This window comes from Microplitis mediator, chromosome 5 (assembly GCF_029852145.1).
Source record: "Microplitis mediator isolate UGA2020A chromosome 5, iyMicMedi2.1, whole genome shotgun sequence".
Classification (NCBI taxonomy): Eukaryota; Metazoa; Arthropoda; class Insecta; order Hymenoptera; family Braconidae; genus Microplitis; species Microplitis mediator.
In genome coordinates this window covers 8,066,899-8,087,998 of record NC_079973.1, presented here as the reverse complement: position 1 = coordinate 8,087,998, position 21,100 = coordinate 8,066,899, and the positions used below count along the sequence as shown (strand labels likewise).

General features: G+C 28.2%; 1 protein-coding gene across 7 annotated transcripts in view; it reads left to right on the top strand.

The window, feature by feature from the left end:
* LOC130668737 (potassium voltage-gated channel subfamily KQT member 5) overlaps positions 1-21,100 on the top strand; it is a 54,315-nt gene that overhangs the window by 9,394 nt on the left and 23,821 nt on the right. For 3 of the 7 annotated variants that reach the window (XM_057471162.1, XM_057471163.1, XM_057471161.1), the window contains exons 2-9: positions 8,769-8,973; positions 9,678-9,899; positions 10,034-10,168; positions 10,243-10,325; positions 16,931-17,106; positions 17,192-17,314; positions 19,727-19,837; positions 19,971-20,158. In XM_057471162.1, coding sequence (XP_057327145.1) covers positions 8,769-8,973; positions 9,678-9,899; positions 10,034-10,168; positions 10,243-10,325; positions 16,931-17,106; positions 17,192-17,314; positions 19,727-19,837; positions 19,971-20,158 — 1,243 coding nt within the window. Of the gene's footprint in view, positions 1-8,505; positions 8,595-8,768; positions 8,974-9,677; positions 9,900-10,033; positions 10,169-10,242; positions 10,326-16,930; positions 17,107-17,191; positions 17,315-19,726; positions 19,838-19,970; positions 20,159-21,100 lie in introns of all 7 variants that reach the window. The other 4 variants (XM_057471165.1, XM_057471167.1, XM_057471164.1 and 1 more) reach the window with 3 other exon arrangements.

The window sequence follows — 21,100 nt, the reverse complement described above, 5'->3', positions numbered from 1 at the left end:
TGTGCGACTGCATAACAGCATCAAATATTCGCTACGATCATTATTATTTGTAATTATCAGCAACCACTCTAGTGATAATTCATTATGTTATTATTGTATTAATTAAAATATTTCATCCATAGAAAAATTTTAAAAACAGTTATTTGATACTTATGCAATATTTTCTGACCATAGTAAAAAATTAATTATTATATGAATTGATAAAAGTTTGATATAAGAATATATATGTATATACATACGTATTGTACATGAGATGAGAGAAGAATGAAGAGTTGGTTTGAAATTAGCATACGGTAACGAGTGATGACGAAAGGAAATCCCAACAGTACGATCCCATTTCCGGCTAGTTCCGACTTTAATTCTGGTCTGTTTCAAAGTTCTTCGCGTGGCTCTAGCCTTGATCCCCCATCAGAGGGATTCCGTTAGCTTTATCTCTTATTGAATTTTCCTCTTATTATTTTTTTTTTTTTTACTTTTACTTGTATCATTTCGGTTAAAATTAAACTCATTATTATTATATTTATATATAATGAGCAAAAAAAAGAGATGAAATATTTAATCTTAAACGCAGAAACTTTATATATTAACATAAATATCATAGTTATACTTTGATAGCTTACTATATTATTCTCACCTTCGCTGTAAACGAGCTTCATAAAATGCTCGAGTAGCTCATGGGAAAATAAATCAATTTAGTTTACATTTAATACACTTGCTATTTTTAAAAGTCTGTAGAGTAAGAAAGTGCAAGATTTTTTTTTATGTTTTTTTTACTTATACGTATTTTAAATATGTCTTCTTCTATTAAAGTAATTTTTCTTCTTCAAAAACCTTCTTTACTTTAAATAAAACATCAGTTTATTTTTTTATTATTCATTACAAATTATAATCTAATATTTATTGACTCCAATTTAAACCGTGATTGACTTTTATTGAGACAATATGAACTATTAATTACCTGCATTAAAGTTGTACTTTAACTTGAGTCTTGATGATGTGCGTAAACGCGTCCCCGCATGTGAGGGTCAATCAAGAATCGAATACAAGTCTCATCATAGGTCAACTGCACGATCGAATGAGAAATCATGCGCAGTTGTTTTATAGGTCACGCCGCTGATTAATAAATAATAATAAATTACTCAACTTTCTGAGGTTGTGTCAGGTGTTCGAGTTAAGCTTTAATACCGATTTGTACTACTACTAATCTCCTTCGTTTACATTTTCAATATACGTGACTTGAGTTACCAAAAGCTTTCAATGAACAAAGTATACACTGGGAAACAAAAAAAAAAAAAAAAAAAAAAAAAAAAAAGAGAACAAGCTAATAACAAATTTCCATTGTTTTTTTTTTACAATTTTACCAGTTTCTTTTCTTCTATTATTATTTTTTTATCTTTTGCTTTTTATCTTATTTTCTTCGCTTTTATCCTTTCATTACTTTTTTCTTTTCATTTTTCTTCTTTTTTTTTTACTTTCACACCTCATCAACAAACTCGTTAGGCCAGCTATCAATCGATATTCGCCCAATTTGTCAAAGAGCTTTGAAGAGAGAAATGCATGTCGCCAAAATACATCAATGACTTGGTGTTAAAAGCGTCCACTTATCAATCGTCAAAATTTTGCCAACAAGTGAAATTCAAATCAATTTAAATCGAGAGTACCATTGAAAATTGAATTATCTCTTCATGAATAATAACCCATTAAATTAATTGCATTTATCATCTTGACACAGATATATTTACTTATTTTATTGGCTATTGAGACAAAAAAGGTAGAAAATAAAATAAAATAGAATTTCCTTGGGCTTCTTTAGTATTGACGATCCGTAGTTTTGTAGTGAGATAAGAGATTTATTTTTTATGGTGTCGAGTGTTAGGCAATCTGGATGAATTATAGGAGTTTTATAAGGCGTAAGATCGTATTCCATGGAGACTAGATTTTTCTTTTATAAATTTTTTTTACTCTTTTTTCTGTGCTACAATATATTTCCTTGTGAGTGGCACAGCAGCACAATTTTACTTCTAATTGACTGAGGAGGTCACTGGAGAAAAAGGAATGGCCGTAAAAAAGCCACAATTTTTGTATATGAGTGTATACATATATAGAGACTAGCCAGGAGCTAGTACTCACTAGTGAGTGCTTTATGTGCCGTCATTGAAGAACAAGCTAATTGGATAAGAAGAATTATTTTCAGAACAATGGCAATCTCAAGTAATTTCTTGTCATGTTCGGTGAAAGGTCATGTACTTATCTTTGTCGTTTGTTTTTTTTAACAATTGTTATTCAAATGTCTTTTTATTAGTATATAAAGATAAAGAAACAACAAAACAAGATAACACATTTTTTAAATTTAATCAAAATTCCGTTTTTTTTTTTCAGTAGAAATAAAGTATACCTTCGCATTTATAAGTTTATGTGGATCATTTCATACCTTTAGTTTTTGCAAATTTCTTAACTCATGTATTTTAAAGAAAATGATGACCCGAAATATTTCGAGAATTTAAAACTTATGGTTTTTTTTTTTTACTTCTAAGTAATTGTGATGGTTTTCAAAATTCAAGACTTTTGACTTATTATTAAAAAAAAAATAATATTTAAAACTTTAAAAATATTAAAATTTATATTGATTTTGAAGAATAACGCAAACCACTTGAAACTTAATTTGTTTACTGAGTTTTAGATAGCCCTTTTTCTATTAATGCGCCGAGTGAAACTAATTAAAAAGTGCAGATTTAAAGAAAAAAATGATTAATACTAGCGTAAAAATAGGAAGTATTTAAATCTCTTCTCAGTTCATAATTCCAAAAATGTTTTTTTAAAGAGTATAATCATAAAATTAAAAAAAATAGGTCGAAAGTATCGAACATCTTGAATGCAAAAGAAAAAAATGACTCATATTCTTATAATCACCAGCAATACTTCATCAAGAATGATGTTGTCCCTCCAGTTGATGAAATACGAGATTTGGGGATATATATTGATAGCAAGCTGACATATGGAGGACATCTGAACAATATAGTTGCTAAGGTCAATAAAACTCTGGGTAGTCGGTTGAGGTCTAGTAGTGATTTCGAGCAGGATAACACGTTAATCAAACTATCTTGCTCTTTAGTGAGACCAGTACTGGAATATGGAAGTGTTATATAGGATATTCCATTTATGACAACTAGATTGAAAAATTAGATACGGTTCAAAGAAAATTTTTAAGACATATCAGATAACGCAATAGCAGGAAGGAAATCCTGTTGGATAGACATCAAGCCTACGAGTATACGGGACTCTATCTTCTTTAGCTAATAGGAGAAAATATCTAGCATTGTGCTGTGGGTTTAATATTATTAATAGGCATCTTAATGCCTCAGAGCTGCTTGGTATTTTGGGTTTTGCTGTGCCAAATATAAGCCTGAGATCTAATAGGAGAATGGAAATTCCTTTAGTACGATCAGGTTTTTCGACACGCTCTCCACTATACAGAATTCCCAAAATTATCAATGAAGATGCCACAGAATTATATTTTGTTGGAGCATCATCGGACAGTTGCAAGGAGAAAGCTAGAAGGGAAATTTTAAACTGAGAATTCTGGACATGGTTTTCGTTGAGGATTAATTATTCACACTTTATATTAAATTTGTTATTGTTACTATGTATAATTGTCAAGGGGGATTTATAAATAAATAAATAAATAAATAACGACTTGATAATCATCCATTGATTTCGAGTTCTGAATTTTTGAAAAACGTTGAAGCTTATACGGAAAGAAAATTATAGGAACTTTTCCTATGCATTATGTGAATAGTTCCCGTCATGGTATAGGAATTGTACACATACTATTATTGGGATGGCTCCCATAATATATGGAAATGCTTCCTATAATATATGAGAATGCTTCCTGTAATACGGGAACTATTCCAATAGCATTATGGGAACTAGTCCATAATGTTATGGAAATAGTTTCCATACTATTATAGGAAGCATTCCTATATATTATGGGAATAGTTCCCATAATATTATAGGAAGCATTCCTATAAATTATAGGAACCATTCCTATAATGGTATAGGTACACCGAAAAAAATAATCGCTAGCTGCTAACGATTTTTTTGCTAGTAGCTCGCACGGTGTACTTTTAACTCGCTGTGAGTGTTATCTTACACACCATCCGGTGTAATTAGCTATATATATATATAGGGGAAAGGGGGGAGGGGGGAATGGACCCCCTAAAATTTTGGATGCCTTGAAATATTTTTCAAGGCATCGATTATCAAGCTAGCGATTATTTTTTTCAGTGTAGCGTTCCCATAATTAGAAGAACTGTTCCTATGATTATGGGAAACGTTCCTATAATTACAGGAACTGCTCCCATAATTTATAATTGTAGTTCCTGTGATTGCATAGGAAAAAATTTCACAGAATTATGGGAACTGTTTCCATAATTATCTTTTCGTGTAGTTTTTTTTTACAGTTTCTCAAAAACATATATAAATTATACGTATTTGAACCTAAATTAGCCAATTCAAAAATAAAAGAAAAAATCTAGTTCATTGAGTAAGGAATGACCCACAATCACTAAAAGTTTATGCTCAATGTACATTTCGGTACTAAAAAACATAAATTAAATGAATAATTTAAAAACAGTTGACCCTGTCGACCAGCTTCAAAACTTTTCACTGTCGTTAAGCTCAAGCGCTCGGATACAATCTACGATATATGCTTTTTTTCTCGCCTCATACGTAATATTATGAAGAATTTGATAAATTTTAAACCAAGATGAGGGATTAAATTATGAATTCGTAATTAATTACTTGCAAAAAAAGACAAAACAGTTATTTTATTAAAATTATTTTTACGCCAATCTTTGAATCTTACTAGGAGGACGATCTGACGTAATGTTTTGACCAATTCGAGGTCTATATTTTAAATTACTTGGAAAAAATAAAGAAAAAACGGAGGAGGGAATTCGGCGGAATTTGTATATTACTGAATCATAAATAAAATATAACTTATTGAACTTGAATAAAATATTTTTTTTCAATTATTGATGTGACTAACACGCTTAAAATATCATCAAAATGTTATCTGCAGGTTTGTGAAAGAAATGAGTAATAATAATGTATAAATAAACACACACACAGATAACCCTCTGAAAATGTCAAAATAGCTTCCTATACGATCTTGAAACGTCAACATCTGATGAAAACTCGATTTTTGAAAATCGAAGTGAAAACAATAACTTCTTGAATTTTTGAAAATTTCTAATTTTCTTATCGGGAACTTTAAAAATACAATCAAATTACAAGAAATCAAAAGAATGAATTCTAATGAACGCTATATTATTTTATTAGAAAAGCAATTTTTGGTTAATTATTAATAGTATGATTATCATTACTATATTTGCTTATTAGATAGAACGTTAAAAAAAATTAATGAGTTTACGGAATTCATCATATCTGTTGCTGCAAATATTGATATAGCTACTAAAAATTTTCAATAATTGATAATCAATACTTGAACGTTTTACAATTATGATTGGAATACAGAATAAATATAAAGTGGAATAATATAAACAATAATAATAATAACAAGAGAAATTTTGTTTTGACATGAAATTATAATTTTTATAAAGTTTTATTGATTATACCTGTTATTATTCCTGAGCAAAATATCTTCAGACAGAATATTCCTGAGTCTCGATATATATTTAGAAAAAAAGAATCAGCTATTAGAAATGTGTTATAAAAATATGAATAGGATAAAAATATTAATGAATAATTGTTATTGTAATTAATCATAATTGCAGTGTATATATTTTCTAACAATGATGATTTACATCTAATGTTAATTATTAGCTTTTATAATAATAAACAGCAAATCAAGACCAGTAAGTTATTAATTATTCATTTCTTAGTGAACGATATATTTTATGAACGATTGTACTCAATACAGAAATTATTAATAGTGTATCGAATTTAAAACATATATAAGGGAGGGAGGGGCAAAACGGGGTACTAAAGGAAATACCAAGTTTTCGACGACTCAAATACACTAAATCTTTTTTGATTTAATGATATTCAAAGTAAATAGAAAAAATTTTCAGTTACCATTAAAAAAAAATAATTTTCATTTTTGCGGGCAAAAAGAGTATTCCCTAAAAAAGGTAAAAAAAAAATTTCCGGATTTTAAATGAATTCGATCAAGTTAAATTTTTTTGTAAGTATACCCTGATTAGAAAATACGATTCGTGAGGATTAAAACTGTTTTGATCTTTTAAAATCATCACGAATCGTTAATAGATTATTAAAGAGGATTAAAAACGATTAAATTTTTAATCGGTTTTAATCTTCATGCAGGACCAGAAATTGCTGTATATTATTTTACGATCGAAGACGATCCATGAGGATTTGAAATTTTTGAACCTCATTAACCGTTTTTAATCGCAAAATAATTAATCATCATTTGAGGATTACAGACGACTAAATGTGAAAAACCATGAGGATTATGACGATTAAAGACGATTAACGATAATTAAATTTTTAATCGTTTTTAATCCTCACGAATCGTATTTTCTAATCAGGGTAATTTACATGAAGAAAAATTATATTTTACATGATTATTAGATAGAGAAGAAGACAAACAAATTTTTAATAGTTTTTATCATAAAAACAAAGTCATTAATATTTTTCAACTGATAATAGATTTTTGAAAAAGTTTAACGAAAAAAATTCAAAATAACGCTTATTGTATTAACAAAAGTGATTTTAGAATGTTCAAAAACCATTTAAAATATAAAATTATTTTTTATAAAATTTTGGGGGTACCCAGTTTTGCCTACCCTACCTCCTCTTCTCGTGAATACAAAAAAAAATTTCGATTGTTTTAAAAATTAACAATACAACAAATTTACCAAATTTGTGGAGAAATCAAAAATATATTTTTCCACAAATAAATATTAATGTTATTGTATAAAATATGGGAAACAGTTTTTTATGATTTACGTCTCTTTGCAAACGAAATCAGCAAGCAAAATAAAATAAAGTTATCGATGATTAATTGATCTTTAAATCAGTTGTTACTTTTTGAAAAAAATCAGAGTAATAATAAATATAATGATATATTTGTTGTTAATGGAATCACGGCTTTCCTGGTCTACTTAATTGACTTTTTAGATTGTATATAATGATGTAAATATAATGATATAATAATTATGATATTGTTCCTGAATATTGCATTTTTTAAGTGATCAACAATGTAAGCAGTTTGATTAGTTGAATAAAAAGTGACATTGCTTTTTTTTTATATAAACAATAAAATTATTTTTACTCCAATTAACGACAATTTTCTGTTTCAAAGATTTTAAAACACTTATACTCACACTCTCATATTCTGATCGGAGTTATAGTTTACTCCGCATGTGCGCTGTTTTAACACTGGTTGGATAACACCGCTACACCAATGTTGTTAAAATAAATCCATATTACGTTTTTTTTTGTTTTCTAGTTTTGAACGTACTTGGCGGTAATTGATAGAGCTCACCAAGACTTAGAACTGATTACATTTTGGAGTCGATTGGTCGAGTAGTTTACAAGTTATACGAAAAATAAAAATTTAAAAAATGTTCTCGTCAAGTTTTTGTTGTATAACTCGTAAGTCGCTCGATCAATTTGTTCCTAAAGTTTCTCAAATCTAACTCTCAACCAGCTCTTTCGATTCTCTTATTAAAAAAATCGATTAAAAACAATTAGAAAAAAAAAATTTTAAATACTTTTTAATGCTTTTAAATACTTTGAATACTTTTGAATCACCCTTCTTATGGGCATTTAACATTGCAAATCGTTTCGAATCGTTTCTTTTAATCAGGGTTGCCAAATCACGTGTAAATCAGTCGATTTGTTCCAAAGAAATCGTCGGATAAAAATATTTTTTTTAGCGAAATGTATGTAATTTCGGTCCAGCCGTTCTTTGAACTCGAAGAGCTCAAAAGTTTAGCAAAAATAACCTTCTCGAGCTATCAGAGCTCGAATACAGTGGGAAGTTTTGAAGTTGAACCACAGGGTCAACAGTTTTCCAATTTTTTTTAAAGGATATTTTGTGGTAAAAATATATCTAGATATATAATCGTGCGTGTTATCGTTAGATTAAATAAAAAAAGGTACTCACATTTATTTAAAATTTTCTCACAGTCGATTGATCCCACGTTTGATAAGCTGTAAAAAATAAGCTTATGTCTATCCCAGTTATTTTTTATCGAAAAGATCTTAGGAAAAAGCTTTTGATACGCATGTTCAATTATTACATTTGATAATTTATGCTCGATAAAATTAAACAAATAAAAACTTTTTTAAAAAAGGTGATAATTACATTATATAGTATACTTTATAATTTATAATGCATGAATTGATGATGCGATAATACAAAAAGGCTGTATAGCAAGCTAATATTGATGGCTAAGCTTTATCAAATTAATGTTAGATTGTGGATCGCTGGGGTTTCTTTTATTTTTGATTTTACAGATATGCAAGAAACGAGAAGAAAATTGAAATATATCAAGTCATGAGTTATAAGAGCGGATCTAAGAGAAGGATCAGCTGACGATCGAGTGGTGAGCAATGTCAGGTTGACCTTTTAAAATGGTCAATGCGATATCCCGGTAGCTAGACGTTTTATATACGTGGATAATTTATAAATTATATATATATACCTATTTACTTTAATGTGTATATACATACAGAATGAATAAAAAATAAAATTATGTTTATAATTAATTACTGCCCAGCGATAATGACGTCGGAGCCACTGTCGGCGGGTGGCAGTCCGGCGTTGCTACATCGTAATCTCCTCACCCCGCATTTCGTCTTGCGCTCGACGACTTTAGAACCAGACTCCAAGACTCGCGACGGAAAGCCTTCCGGCGTCACCTCCTACTACGCGACTTCGTCCGTAAGATTTCAAACTCTCGACATGGTGGACAAGTCAATCAGGTATTTTTATTCATAAAGTACCTGATCCATCTGATTTGTTTAACTCCAACAAATAAATTTATATCATCCCTAAAAATTTTTAAACACTTACCCATTATTTTTCACACTCCCTTAATATTTTTTCTACTCCTTACTAATTAAATACTTGAATATCCTATTAATTTTTGTTTTTATTCATTTATTTTTAAAAAGGGAAACAGAAAAAAATGAATAATTTATTATTTAAAAATATAATAAAAATCGATATTTACGAAAGAGAATAAATTTATAATTGGTCAGACGTATAGGAAAGGACGATAAGGATTTATATTATATAATATAAAAATGAGCCAAAATATGGTTGAACACATATTGAATCTATAATATAATAATGAAATTAGAGGTATGAGGAGATCGATAGCGGTTTGGCTCGCTCGCAAATCGTAGTCTTTCTCCTCTTCAGTGACCACTACTTTTGGGTTTTTTATTTATGATGAAAAAATATCAATATAGATAAGAAATTTCAGCGCATTTATTTATTTATATATATATTTATTGCACACTTTAAACGCTATAAGCGTTGAGTACACTCTGCTCTGATTTGATTGGTTTTTATTTATTGTCAGTATAATTGTGGTGTTGGTATTTTTTGTATATTATTATTATTATTATTTTTAATTTTAAATATAATATTTAGTATAAGAATTTATTTTTTTGTCGAGTAGGGACGTCAGTGAAAACCTCGACGACGAAGCTGCTGCAGGCAGAGGGAAAGGCGAGGGAGCTGGAGGAGGACGCCTGACTGCGCCGAGAATGTCATTATTGGGCCGACCGATAAATTACAGGGCGACACGCAGAGACGCCCGGTATCGTAGAATCCAGACCAACTTCTATAATTTTCTTGAGCGGCCTCGGGGCATTTATGCCATCACTTACCACATGATCGTGTAAGCTTCGTCAAATTTCATCATTTGGAATCTTAAGCTTTCTTCATATTAATTTATTTATAAATAATCGTACATTAAATTAGATTTACCATTAATACGGTTAAAAAATTATAAATTATAATTAACTTTATCAGATTTTGCATGGTCTTCATGTGCTTAGTGCTCTCGGTCTTCAGCACTATTGACGAGTACGAAAAAGAAGCAGGTTTACTACTTTACTACATGGAGCTTGTTGTCTTAATATGGTTTAGTGGAGAGTTTTGCTTTAGGTAATTTCCCGATAACTTTAAAACCAATCTCATATGTAGGAAAAAAAAAATTTAATAAATATCGATTGTTGAAGGCTTTGGTCATCAGGATGTCGTTCACGTTACCAAACGGCGATGGGCCGGTTAAAATTTCTTCGTCGGCCATTTTGTATAATCGGCAAGTTTTTTTTTATTTTAATAACTGCATTAACGACAATTTTTTATTTAGTAACAACAGCAAAAAAATAATATATATAGAATAGGGTTGGGCAAAGCGGGACTGTAAGAAAGTAATAGTTTTTTTTTCCCGTTCAAAGAAGCAGAATTTTTTTCCGATTTCTATTTGAAGCAATTGAGACAAATTTTCAGTTGCCATGAAAATGAATTTTCTGGGCGGGCAAACTCGGCCACCCCGAAAAAAAGTAAAAGACAATTTATTTTAATTTTTCAGTTTTTGAAATAATAAAGTTCAGAAATAAAAAAAATTAATTATTATTATTATTGTGTTGTTAAAAATAAGTCATACTCATTTTTTGAACGTTATTTAAAAATAAATTAATTTTTTATATCTTTCGGGAAATTAAAAAAAAAAATAATAAATTTCAAATTACTTAAAATCATTCGAAATGGCTGTGAAGTAATTGAATTTGAATTTGAAAAATAATTTTGAATAAAAAATTCCTGAAAAAAAAATTTTTTGACACTTAAAATCGTGAAAAAACGATAATCAAAATTTTAGAACTATGTAGAAAAAAAGGTAGTGGAAGATCGGGACCCTTCGTACAGTTTTTATATTTTCTTTTTTTTTTTAATCGATTATTTTCTCGAGAATTTAAATGATTGTATTTATGAATCGTATAATACTCAACTTACTCACACATGAACACTCATGTTAGCACAACTTTTCGTTCGTATTTTATAATTACTGTACGAATGTGCCCCACGTATACGAAGGGTCCTGATTTTTCTGTACCCCCTAAAAAAGCTGAAAACGAAATTTTTTGGAAATTAAGTAAATTTGATGAAATTAAATTTTCTTATAAATTCTTTACATAAAGAAAAATTACGTTACACATAATTATCCGATGTAAAGGAAGAAAAAAACATTTTTAATAGTTTTTATCATAAATCATAAAACGAAATTCATACACATTTTTCGACTGATACTTTCGATTTTTGAAAAAGTTTAAGTACGCGGAGAGAGAAACATGGGAATTTTTCCCATTTTGCTTAGGAGAAATTCCTATGTTGACATAGCAAATTTTGCTTTATCAACATGGCAAATTTTACTAGGGAAAAATGAGAGTATAACGATATTTTATGGAAATTTTACCCACACATTATAGGGATATCTTACACATTACCATTGGAAAAATTTCCATGTAGACTTGGAAAAATTCCTCTGTTAACATTGCTGAAATGCCTGTATTGGCATGGGTATTTTTACTCTGTCAGCATAGGAATTTTGCCCATGTGACCAGGGTAATTTCTTTTATATTGACGTAGGAATTTTTCCTGGGTTCACAAGGAAAAAATTCCTCTGTAAACATAGTTAATATTCCTACGTTGACATAGGAAAAATTTTCATGTCAACATAGAATAAATGCTATGTTGCATGGGAAAAGTCCACAAGAAGCTAAAACCACTAAAATACCAAATATTTTGGTCATTATTATCATTTAGGCCTTAAAGTAATAAAATAGAGATGTGTGAAGGTTTTAAGATTTACGAAAATAGAGTTTCGACTAAATTTTGTGTAATTTAATTAAAATTTTTTTGTAGCACCTACCAATGAACAAATGTTTTTATAAATTCAATTAATATAAACGTGTACGTAAAAGTCAATTACATCGTGTTTCTGACAGTACATAATCATCAAATCAATTAATTAATTTTAATTTACTTAATAAATTACGTAAAAAAACATCAGTTTACAAATATTTCATTTTTACATACATGAAAATTTCGACTTTGTTAACATGGGAAAAATTCCCCTGTTAACATTGGAATTGTTCCTATATTACATAGTTATTTTTCCAATGTTGGTATAGGAAAATTTACATTGCCAATAATATAGAAATAATTTCTATGTAACAAAGTAAAATTTGTTATGTGACATAGTTACAATTCACATGTTGACATAGTGAAATTTATAACGCCAACAAAGGAATTTTCCCCAAGAAGAATTGAAAAAATTCTCATTTTTTTCTCTTCGTGTAGGGCAAACTACCCAATAAATGACCGATTTGTTGTGGTGACAGATATTTCGAGTTATAAATACAATAGTTATTTTTGAAATTCAGTCAAGCTTTTATAATTGCATTGTGATATCTTTTATCTTTTGATATTTATCATAATTTTTTATTTATTTCATAATAGTTTTTATAAAATTACATTTAATCAGCGTCAAATGTAAAGACCCGGCGAATGACCGCTTTCGTCCATTGAATGACCGGGCATAATCCAATAAATGACCGATAAATTCAGTTCTGACTTAAAGTTAATTTTCATATAGAAACTCTTATTTAATCCGATCGATAAATCAATAATTTTATGTCGGAAAAAAACACCGATTTTAGTATTTTGTTCAAATTTTATTATTTTATTCAACGTATAATCACAGTACCAATGCATTAATAGTAATTTATCTATCGAGTGCGATCGTGTATAAGACGCGAGTGTGATGATTGGTGCCCGAGCCGAAGGCGAGGGTACCAACACACGAGCGTCTTAGACTCGATTGTACTAGATGAATACATTAGTTTTTGTGACAGATATTTGAAATTTACTACATTTAGTGCCTATAAATAGCAGGTTATAAATCCGCGTTTATTTATTTGGTAAGATTGTTTTGAGTATTTGTTGAAAATTAGAGAGAAGTCGGTAAGTGGACGAATTAAAATGATGATAAATTTTGTCACAAGATGGCTCGTTAAGTTACTTCGATATTTTTTGGTCGTTTGCTATCGAACATGTAACCAAAAAATATTTTTGGATCCGATGATGACGTCACTATTAGAACGATTAGGTATCTTTTTTACCAGCTATATCTTATCTAATATTTTTAGCTGCCGGCTATAGGCGCTAAATGTCGTAGATTTCAAGTGTCTGTCACAAAAAATAGCTATTTTATTTTTACGCATTAATAATAATCATTTTTAATGCGTAAAAAATACTCGTAAGTTATATTAATATCTCATAAACAATTTTAACTGTATAAAATAAAATCATACTTATTCGAGTACACTTGATTAATTATTATTTTTAATATTTTTATATTTAAATAGTTAACAAATTTTGATTAACGTAAATTATTAATTCAATTATTCAACACTTTTAAATTATTATTACTATAATCTTCGAATTTGTTAAAGATTTACAATCTTGGAAACACAAAGAACAATCAATGTTCAATAAATAAAATAATAAAATTAACGATAAAATCTTTGATTTTATAAATTTAATCTTATTCTTCTACAGTCTTATTTATTTATTTATTTTTTTTTGCACTTAGAGTACCCTAATTAAACAAAATCATTTGATAGGATTAATTTTTGAATTATTTTGAATCCTTCGAAATCATGTAAATCATTTTTGAAATTTCACGATTAATCATATCAAATCATTCTTAATACTGTAAAAGCGTCAGAATATAATGTTTTTTATCATTCCGAATAATTTTTAACCCTCAAATAATACTTGAATTTCTGTCACCGGTTATGATTTGGCCAGTATTAGAAATTTTTAATTATAGATAAAATTTCGCTGGGTATGAACCGATTATGAAAATTCTTTTTTTTTAAATTCTCAAAAAAATACGATACAAAAAGTTGACTGAAGTTCATAGGACGCTTTTATTTTATAAAATCAACGAACGAATAAAAACAAACACACGGTCATTCACTAGGCTTGAAAAATTTCAGACTTACCAATAAATGACTTGGCGGTCATTTACTGGCTAAGTACAGTAATAAAGTACACCAGTGAATGACCAACATAAAATGAATAAAAACAAATTATTTTTGTTAATTTTAAGTATCCAAAGTCAATTTTATTAATCAAATCACGTTTTCAAATGATTAAAAATTTACTGTTTTATAGAAAAATCAATTACTATACTATCGAATAATACCCTGTGGAAAAGCTCTCATAAATTCTGATAAGATATTGAATATTTTTTATGAGAATCTATGAGCTTCGAAAATATCTATGAGATTTAAAAAAATTCTCATATGAATTTTTATGAGAATCTATGAGTCAAAGCTTTTGATGTTTTTCTATCATGATTTCCGTACTAGATTTTTAAAAGAATGAGTAAGATTTTTTAATTTATGAGATTTTATGACTCGAATTCCGCCAACGATTATGAGATTGAATAAGTACTTTCACTTATATAAGATTCTTACAGTTTATTCTAATGTATTTTCAATAAGAATTGATCAGGCGAATTCCGATGTTATAAGACTTACAAAATCTCAATAAGATTATTTTTTCATACGAAATTTTCAGAATCTATAAGTTTTAGTAAGAGTTATCCTAGGAGATAATATCTTATTGAATATCATAAAATATTTGTCATATTTTATGAGAAAATATTTAACATGTATTTCTTCGAAATTTTATGAGACTGAATCAGGAATCACATGGACAAATGCAGACCTTTTTCTCATAAAAATTTTATGAGAATTAGTAAGAAAATCTATAATCGAATTAACTTGTAAAAACTTGAAAGATTTAATTTCAATTTAAAAGCTATGTGATTTATGAGTTTTTGTAAGTTTTATTTAGAAGGCTATTACTTATAAAATATTATGGAGTACTTATGAGATTTTATAAATAATTTCCATTCACATCAAATATTAATTTTATCAGATTCATTTAAAAATAATTGCTTAACTTCATTTTTTTTTACAAGAATTTACATCAGAAATACTAATATTATCACTTTTTCTTGTACTTTGAATATTTTAACTGTTCGGAGATGAGTGAAAATATAAGTTTTTATGTGATTTTTTACAAACCCAGTAATGTATCTTGCCCCATTTTTTTTTTTGGTGCAAGATACATTATTTTTTTGTAGCAATATTGCATTTTTTTGGTTAAACAGAATAAAATTTCTCGGAACAAGTACTATTCTTTTTCCGCAAGTATTTTTGTATTCTCCGACCAAAATAACAAAAGTTGCTTAAGCTAAGAGAAAAAATTTTTTGGGAGAAAAGATCGATATGGAGAAGGGGAAAGTCACCGGTGCTAGGCAGAAGCAGCAGGAGTAGTTCGGTGCTCGCCACGAGATCGCGCCTACGACATGTAGTGTCCCTGGTAAGACATTTATTTCAGAAGTGTTATATTCCAAATTTCAATACGATTTTATTCGAGTAATCCTCTGTCATTTGACAGAACAACAAGTACCTTATAGTATATCCCATAATACATCATGACTTTAATATTTAATATTACTTGAGTAATTTTTGATGAATAAATAAACTGACTCAATTTCATAGATTTTTCGTGAATAGATTGCTAAGGACTTTCGGCATAAATACTCATAAAAATATTCTTGAGTATACATAACAAATACTTTTTGAATTCATGCTAAAAAATTCAATAAGTAAGCATATAAACCTTAATCAATCTCATAAATTTTTTCGTTACTATATGGAAAATTACTGTAATCACATTGATTAATCAGTATCAAATCTTGTGTGATTACTTCAGAAATCGTCTCATACAATCTTATTCATTTCCAAAATCTACTCAATTGTAAACTTTACATTTTTCGAAAACTTATAAATACTTATAATCACAATATTACAGCTTCTGTTTCTTATAGATTCTGATGATTTATATGAGAATTTTAAGAAAATTTTTTTTTTGATGCACCATGTATGAGAAAATAATTGTATAAGAATTTTTGAGATTTTTCGTGGACAAATACTGATCGTTTTCTCATAGCCAATTTTTTTTATGAGATTTTATAAGACCTTTTCCACAGGGTATAGTTATTAAAAATGATTTTTTTCATACGTTTATGTTCAAATTCAGTATTCTCTGAATACTCTTCAAACCTCTATCTAATTTTAGTTATTTTCAATGATAATTTAATGAATCACTCTAATTTGTTGTGATTTAATAATAATAAAGAAATTTAAGATTACATTTACAAATAAATAACAACTTTTAATTAAATATTAAAATTATTATGATCATTCTTCTGCATACCGGTCATTCACTGGTAGGTGGTCACATACTGGGCTATTAGTTACCCTACTTCCTTTAAATTTTTAATGACTATTAATTATTAATTTCAGAGTAAAATATTTAAGTTTGTTTTAATTCCAAAGAAGATATTTTTAAAATAGCAATTATATATCGTTTAAAGTAAAAGACTGAAAAATTGTTAAAAGTTAATTAAATTTCAAAATTATAAAATTTATATATATTTTCTAGTTGATTATTGAAATCCATCTGAATTAATTTGACACTGCGAGTTCTTTTATTGTAAATAAAAAAAAAACTCAAATTGATTTGATTCTATTTTTTTAAAAAAACAAAATTTTCGAAAACAGTTCAAAAAAAATTCTAAATAATGCTTAATTATATTTACAAAATTGATTTTTGAATGTTTAAAAAGCAAACTTTTTTTTTATAATGACGTTTTAGGGGTACCCCGTTTTGCCTCTCCCTCCTCTATATATATTGTAACGAAAGTGAAACTGATCTTTTAAATATCTGAATATCAAAAAAAAAAATTATTACAATATATATATTAAATTATTCATTTAGATATGATAACTATTATGGCCAGTATTGTAGTACTAGCAATGAGAAGCAGTGGTCAAGTATTTGCCGCAAGTGCTCTTCGTGGTCTTCGATTTTTTCAGATATTAAGAATGGTTCGTATGGACCGTCGTGGAGGAACATGGAAACTATTAGGCAGTGTTGTTTATGCACATCGTCAAGTAATATATAATTTTAATATTGTTATCTAATTTATTTTATTAATATTAAATCTGATAAAACTGATAATATTTAATTGGTAATTAGGAACTTTTTACAACTCTATATATCGGCTTCCTCGGATTAATATTTGCAAGTTTCCTAGTTTACTTAGCTGAGCGTGATGATGAGCACTTCAATAACTACGCAAAGGCACTCTGGTGGGGAGTGGTAAGGATTAACTTAAAAGTTTATAGCAATAGATTTTTAAAGTTATCAAGTTACTCTATAGGTATATACTAATAATTCAGTTAAAATCAACAGTTTTGTTAATAAACAACACTTGAATTTGGAAATCAGCCAATTATTAACCAACATTAAATTATTATAATTATTGTTTGAATTTATGTATATGTATATGATTAGTCAGTTCAAATCCATTTTAGCTTTCATTCAAACGTATTGGTAATTTTATATACATCGTTATGGTTCAATGGTGGTATGTAAATAATGGATCGAGCCATAATTCCCCATTGTTTGGCAATATTATGCGTTTAATATTATGCGTTTATGTAGTAACAGAATGGTAACGTTTTTACAATAATTATTAATCTATTATTTCCTGCGCGTACGCTCGGTACTCTGTTCAAAACTCTAGTCAGGCCTATTGTAGGATACAATTCTGTCATCTGTCACCCTATTTCGACGAACATATCAACATATTAAGAAAACTAGTTATCAAGACCAAAGTACAAATTATGTCTACGAACAACTTGGTGTCAAAATTCTCATTGCTCGCAGATAAGTAACCGATCTTTGCTGTTTCTTTAAAATTGTTGATAGCTTGATTGCTTCTCCTACTTTTAGGCTTAACAGACTGTTTAATTGTACTGTACAAAATCTACAAAAATCTAAATTAGCAATAGGCCTATTGACCGTATAGCTGATCTAGTTAATAAAAACTGCCCCTATATAAATTTTATTGGTAGTAGCTATCCATCATATGTGAAAAATATGGAGCAAGCTATTCACATTCAAAAAACCATTCATAGTTCCAATTAGGGTAGAGGTACCGTTTTTGGCCACTTTAGGGCCAGTTTTGGACACTTAAAAAATTAAAATAAAATAATCTGTAAAAGACCCAATAACATAATCAATTTTTTAAATATGTCTAAAGATACTTCTATCCCACTATTTAAATGAAATTTTTATTTTCCACTTTATCATTAATTAAAACGAAGGATTAAATGTCCAAAAATGGAGCAGTGGCCACAAATGGTACCTCTACCCTATGTATTGTCCTTTATTTTCTTTTTCTTTTTGTTATTATTAGATTTTACTCATCTAACATTATTATTATTTTATTATGCTATATAATTATCAATTTATTATTTACTACAAATGATATTAAAATTAGTTAACTATACGATTATAATATAGTGATGCATGCGTAAGTTCAACAATCTAATTACGCAAGTTTCTCTATTGTAAAATCCCTCCCATATGTTAGAACAAACAAAACACAAACGTAAGATCGTAATTAGTTTTAATTCCATGCTATTACTGTAAATATGAATTATAAGTTTGTAATACCCATTTTTTGTAGAAAAAAAAATTCCATCCTCCAGATAGTACGGTATTAGATTTTTCACCAAAAATAATTTAATATCCCAATAAAATTAGCGAAAATGATGATTAAATACAAAAGAAAGAAGTAAATTGAAGCTTATTTTATCAGCTTTAACGCCCGTTTATGGAAATTAACTAGGCTCTTCTATTCAAAAGTTGTTTGAGAAATAATTCGTGAAAGATTTCAAATTGGCATCAAAATAAACCATTAATCACTCAAATTGGTCAATTGGTTTTTGAGATTATATTTGTGCTATAACAAAAAAATGATAATTTTGAGAAAAACTCGCGCGTATAAAGATGTCACTAAACTACATGTTAATCAGATCATACTTGGCTTCAAACAACATCATTGAATTGTAATAATGCATATATACAGGGAGATGAATTTATAATAACCGTTCCTAGTACGTTTATGAAATATCATCCCATACCGTTATGGTAATGATTACTTGGAATTATGGGATATAGGTCCATACTTTCTGGTCAAAGTTTCTATAAGTATGGGAACAATTCCCATCATTATAGTAACAGTTCCCATATCGCATGTGAAAGAATTATAGTAATGATTACCACAATATTATGGTAAACGTTACTAAAATATTAAGGTAATGGTTACCATATATTATGATAATGGTTACCATAATATTCTGGTAACGATTACCATAATTTATGGTAACCATTACCATAATATTATAGTAATGATAACTATAATATATATGGGTGCCGTTCCTATAATCCAACATTTCAAAAAAATCGGTTACCATGCATTATGGGAGCCATTCCCATAATATATTGTAATTGTTACCATAAATTTCTCTCCGTGTAATTACCAATATGTTCAAATTAAAAACTAAATTATAATTAATTTTACTGAAATTAAATTGTACATACAATTGATATGATACATACAAAGTAGTATTTGAACTAATTTTTAAAAAGTTATTTTTAAAAAAGTTGTTGTCATTTTATCTTTTTTTTTTTAATATTAATTCTGTCAACAATAATTTGTAGATTACTTTATGCACTGTTGGCTACGGAGATGCTGTGCCAAAAACTTGGCAAGGAAAAATTATTGCATCTTTCTGTGCACTCTTGGGGATATCGTTTTTTGCTTTACCTGCTGTAAGTTTGTTTTTGTTACTTTTTTTCTCAATAATATTGTCAGAAATGATTATATAAATTTTCTATAATAAAATCATAAATATCGAAAGTTAAATCAGTGAAGCCATTGTATTTTTTTTTTTTTTTTTATTAGGGTATTCTTGGCTCCGGCTTTGCTCTTAAAGTACAACAGCAACAGCGTCAGAAGCACATGATCAGAAGACGTCAACCGGCTGCTACTCTTATTCAAGCTCTTTGGAGATGTTACGCGGCTGATGAACACAGTGTAAGTGTAGCCACTTGGAAAATTCATCAGGTGATATTACCGTCTAGTCCACCTAGGTGAGTAAATACAACCTTTTTTTCTCTTTTATTATTATTTTTTTTATTTTGATTTTTGTAAAAATACGTAGCATGATATTTTTTTTTATTAAAAATATATATGGAATAACTTTGATGTTTTCGATATTTTTTACGATATTACAAAGCTGCTGGAATTATTTTTTATCAAACATATAATAATTTACACGTATATTATACATAGTAACGAAACTTTCTATTGAATAATTAATATATTTTTGTATTTTAAAATTTCAATAAAATATTTAAAGTTATCTATAAGACGCGCGCAACAAACAAAATACTGGGTTGTGAGAATCATGTACAAATCAAATCGAATATAACTATTCAGTTCGAATAATTAAGTAAATTCGAATTATTCGTCACTTTTCGAGGAATTATTGAATTTGAATCCGGCAACTCGGATCAGCTTTTAAATATTAAATTTTTACTTAATGGTGAGCTGACATTTAAGAGAAAAGAGCATGGTAGTGGTATACGAATAATTTGAAAAATTCGAATTATTCACAAGTTATAATTATTCGAGTCAAAGCTCAAATTGAATAGTTTGATTCGATTCAATACGAACATATAATTCGTAAGTTCGAACTATTTGCACATTCGTAATATTGACGAGTTAATAGTCTATATAAAAGATAAATAATAATAATAATATCATATAGGTATTATGAAAAAATCCTTTTGTAATTTAGAATGGCAGGTTTTACTTTACTGTCGTGAAAAAGACCCTCACTGGGCTTATTACTTTCCAGCTCAACAATATTATTACAATTATATACATATGACATTTTTTCGAGCATATGAAAATATTCATATATAATGTTGTGTATGTTGATATTTATCTCACAGATATATCAAATTTATTGAACATGTTGCTTTCTGTGCACAAATATGTTACATTTATTTTTCATGTGTGTGTGATAA